Below are 3,668 nucleotides of genomic sequence, written 5' to 3' on the forward strand. Positions count from 1 at the left end.
CTTATTTCAAAACATTTCCCAACTGAGCAGTTCATCTGCTGCAGCATACCAAGCTGTGGTCACACACTAGCATCAGGCAAGTCCCTCTGCAACAGCAAAGGTTTTTAGTGGTCAGTTCCACAACTGTTTTCAGAGGAGTTTGGATGTTGGAAATACATGACTAATCTAAGAATGCAACATTGCTCACTTCACAGGATTTCTTGCGGTGTGTCACTGCTGCCATTATTTACTTTGCCATTTCGATTGCTGCTGTCTCGAAATACAACGATGGAGCATCCAAAGCAGCAGGGGTGAGTAGGCAGGAGCTTTCCACTGGAGTATTTTGAGGAACTGCATATGGGTGTACGTTAGAAACAGTTCGATTTCAACCCCATTGCAAGTAGCAGAAGTTTCTTCAATTAGCTGAAAATTAATTTGCCTAAAGCAAAGATGAAATGGTCAGTTATTCAGAGAAACGTGTTTTGAATCAGTGAGTAGCTTTTTCATCCTAACAGTGCTGCTCAGTGTTAACTGTGCTCTTTGGGAAAGGCACCTATTCTGCTTTTTTGTTTCACCACCTGTGCAGAGAAGGTAAACTCTGTTCTTGCAAAGAGCATCAAGATCCTTGAATGGAGGGAATAACTGATAAAAAAATCAAACCTGTAACTACTAAGGCCAGTCTAAATTAAGTAATTTCAGCCTCCTGCCTCTACTGCTTAATTTTACTTGGATGGGTTGAAACAAGAGCAGTGTCATTTTACCCTCCAGTATAAGGACTGCCCAGAAAAGAGCCTTCACCATCAGCATTCTGTGTTCAGAAATACAATACAGCCCCTCCATCTGCAACCTGACTCTGAGCATCAATAATGTATGCAACATAAATAAAATCTGCATAATCATTTTTAAAGATAAGGATGAACAATACCCAGCAGTGTTGGCCAGCAGCCCTTACCAAAGCAGCCCAAGTCACACACAGTTCAAAACAAAGCCCTTGTTTTAATCTTTGTCCTTCCACCTAGACATGGAGCAATGCAAGTGCATTTACCCTGGGTTCTCAGGCTGAAATAATCTTTGTCCTTCCACCATGGAGCAATGCAAGTGCATTTACCCTGGGTTCTCAGGCTGAAACCCAGCCTGGCCTTGGCATGTTGCTGCTGCTGAATAGGGAACTCCAAAACCATTTGAATCTCAATCTAGTTTACTTGGCAATAGTCATGTCTCTTTGCTAACCAGTAAAAAAAATATTTCCAGAGCAATCAAGATTTCTTGATGGCAAAGAGATGCCCTGGGATGGTGGAGGTGCAGGCTGCATTCTCCCATAGATCCCAGCAGTGCTGATTCTCAGTGCCCAGAGCCAGAGAGAGATGGGGCCTGGGGAAGAGCTAAGGACACATCTGATGGAGCAATTGCAGGAACCTCTTCTCAGGCTCCCAAATTAGCTGTAATTTAGTGGATGCCAGTGAGTCACAAGGCATTTCCCTTCCTTGTCTTTCTGGAAAGGCACAGGCCAAGAAAACCAAGCCCAAGCTTTCATCAAGAGTTTTTCTTGTGTTGGTTCAGCTTGTTTTGGTTTGTCGTTTGCAGACATGGCCTGTTGTTAAAGAGGGTGTTGTTCTGCCATTGTAGGTGTTTGGGTTTATAGCCACGATAGTGTTTGCCATTGATTTCTACATAACCTTCAATGAACTGGTCACTTTCCTCAAGCAAGGCAGTGCTGATCCCCCCGAGGGGCGCAAGTCAGAAGGTGGGTAAAATTTTGTCAAATTTTGCCAAATTTTGTTTTGGTTACACATGTAACCTGAGGTTCTCTTCTCCATTTCACCCTCTGTAGGGGAGCAAGAGCTCATACTCAGTAAGAATTCTGTTCTTGGCTACCTTGGTTTTGTATGCCACAACTATGCTCAGTTATGAAGCTGTTTAGCCCTCAAATACAACAACTGGAATTTCAGTGACTTACAAAGGTGACTAGCAAGCCAGGAACGTGGAGTTCCTCACAGTTTTGCACCATCTAACTTTGAAGGCCCCAAATCCACTAATAGAAACTATTGTGCAGCACAGACTTTATTCTCCCATCAAAATACCTTTCTGTAAAAACAAGCAAGCATTTGCCTTTCTTGCTTGGTAACTTAATAACTAGCATCCATTAGCCCACAGTCTTTTGTGTCCAGTAGTGCTTTGCTCTTTATCTTCTCTTTATCATGATTGCCTCTTACAACCAGCTTTGAGCATCTGGGGGCAAATGGTCTTGAAATGCAAGGGCCAAACAGCATAACAAGATTGTTACCACTTTGTTTTCTATCACAGGAGGTACAGATCAGGCAGATCCACTTGGATGAAAGATAAAAAGAGGGACTCACAGTTGGGTGTTCAAATCCAATTCAAGTCAGGACAGAGGTGACTCTTTTGCTGTGCCCAGGAGCCGAAACTGGGCTTCATGTCCCTGTCACACTACTCACTGCACCCATACAGATGAAAAGGACTGCTCCACACATAAAACAAAAACATCCCAAACCACCCCCCACAAAACTCACAAACCCCCTCAAACACCCCACAAACCCCCTCAAAAACAAACACCCAAGGTGTGCTTAGAATCCTAGAAGGTGTATAGTAGTGCTAACAGTCTTTTCTAGGGATTTTAGTAGACTGTTCAAAATTTGCAAGTTTCGGCCAAAAAGAGAGAGAACAGAAGCATTAAAGGAACAGGTCACAGGAAACAGACGGTCAAGACTAAAACCTCAACTGACCTCAGGAGATGATCAGGTGACAAGGGGACAAAATTAGGCTAAAGATTAGATCTAATTTGCCTGGAGATGGGGAGAGAAATGCATAAACTCACAGATAGGCAGTCATACAGCTTTGTGTGCTGGTCTGGCCGTGCAGGGAGTGCCTTGCCCTGGAGCCCCAAACTCACTGGGGCTCTCAGCTGCCCAGGGCAGAAATGTGCTCCTCCTAGGCCTGTTGGGATTGCTTAACATCTAACAGCTTCTGCCTTTCAGCCACGTTGAACTGGCAGTGCAGAACCGTGACCCACAAAGCAATTCTGCAGCACAGGCAGGATGTGCTGCCTGCACAGACTTCCCTTGGTGGTCGTGCTGCCAACAGCACCACTGCTGCTCCTGTCATCGGAACCGGCACCTGCCGCTGCTGCTCTCGGTGCCTCTCAGCAGCATTTCCCAACTCCTTTGAAACACCACTCACACTTCCACCCTGTTAGCAGGAACTGTTGCTGCACATGCCTTTCCCCAAATGTGCTGTGCCTTTGAAGCAGACTCCTGCCAGGAGCAGCATATCTCTCCCTCCCAGCCAGACCTACTGGGGATTTACAGTTTTCATTTTCACTTTTGTTCCTTGTTTTACCCCTCAGATGAGGACTATGATTCCGACTCAGACTGAAGAACCAAACACCAACCAAGCATGAAGGGAAGATGATCAGGCACTTTCCTCTTTGCTGAATGCACTGCCAAGTGAAATATCTCCCATATTTCAGCCTCCAGATCCTCTTTCCACCTCACTGTTTATGGAATCACCCAAGCACAGACAGGGCAGTGATGTGGAGGCTCTTTCCAATGCCATCAGACACTCCTTCAGAACTACAGCTGCTACAGTAGTTCAGCCTGTCTCAGAGGTGTGTTCCAAACAACACAGCTCAGTTCTCCATTGCCCCTCCCTACTCAGCACTACAGTGTCCT

The 3,668-nt window shown here is 45.4% G+C and overlaps 1 protein-coding gene across 1 annotated transcript in view; it reads left to right on the plus strand.

Annotated features, from left to right (window-relative positions):
• Nucleotides 1-3,372, plus strand: part of CMTM3 (CKLF-like MARVEL transmembrane domain containing 3) — a gene marked incomplete at its 5' end in the record, with an annotated part of 5,251 nt that extends 1,879 nt beyond the window's left edge. Inside the window, 3 exons of the mRNA XM_009072044.1 lie at nt 195-290; nt 1,606-1,723; nt 3,344-3,372. Of these exons, the coding sequence (XP_009070292.1) occupies nt 195-290; nt 1,606-1,723; nt 3,344-3,372 (243 nt within the window). The remainder of the gene's footprint in view (nt 1-194; nt 291-1,605; nt 1,724-3,343) is intronic.
• Between the last annotated feature and the right edge of the window lie 296 nt (nt 3,373-3,668).

The sequence above is a fragment of the Acanthisitta chloris genome, unplaced genomic scaffold (genome assembly GCF_000695815.1).
Source record: "Acanthisitta chloris isolate BGI_N310 unplaced genomic scaffold, ASM69581v1 scaffold1473, whole genome shotgun sequence".
Taxonomy (NCBI): Eukaryota; Metazoa; Chordata; class Aves; order Passeriformes; family Acanthisittidae; genus Acanthisitta; species Acanthisitta chloris.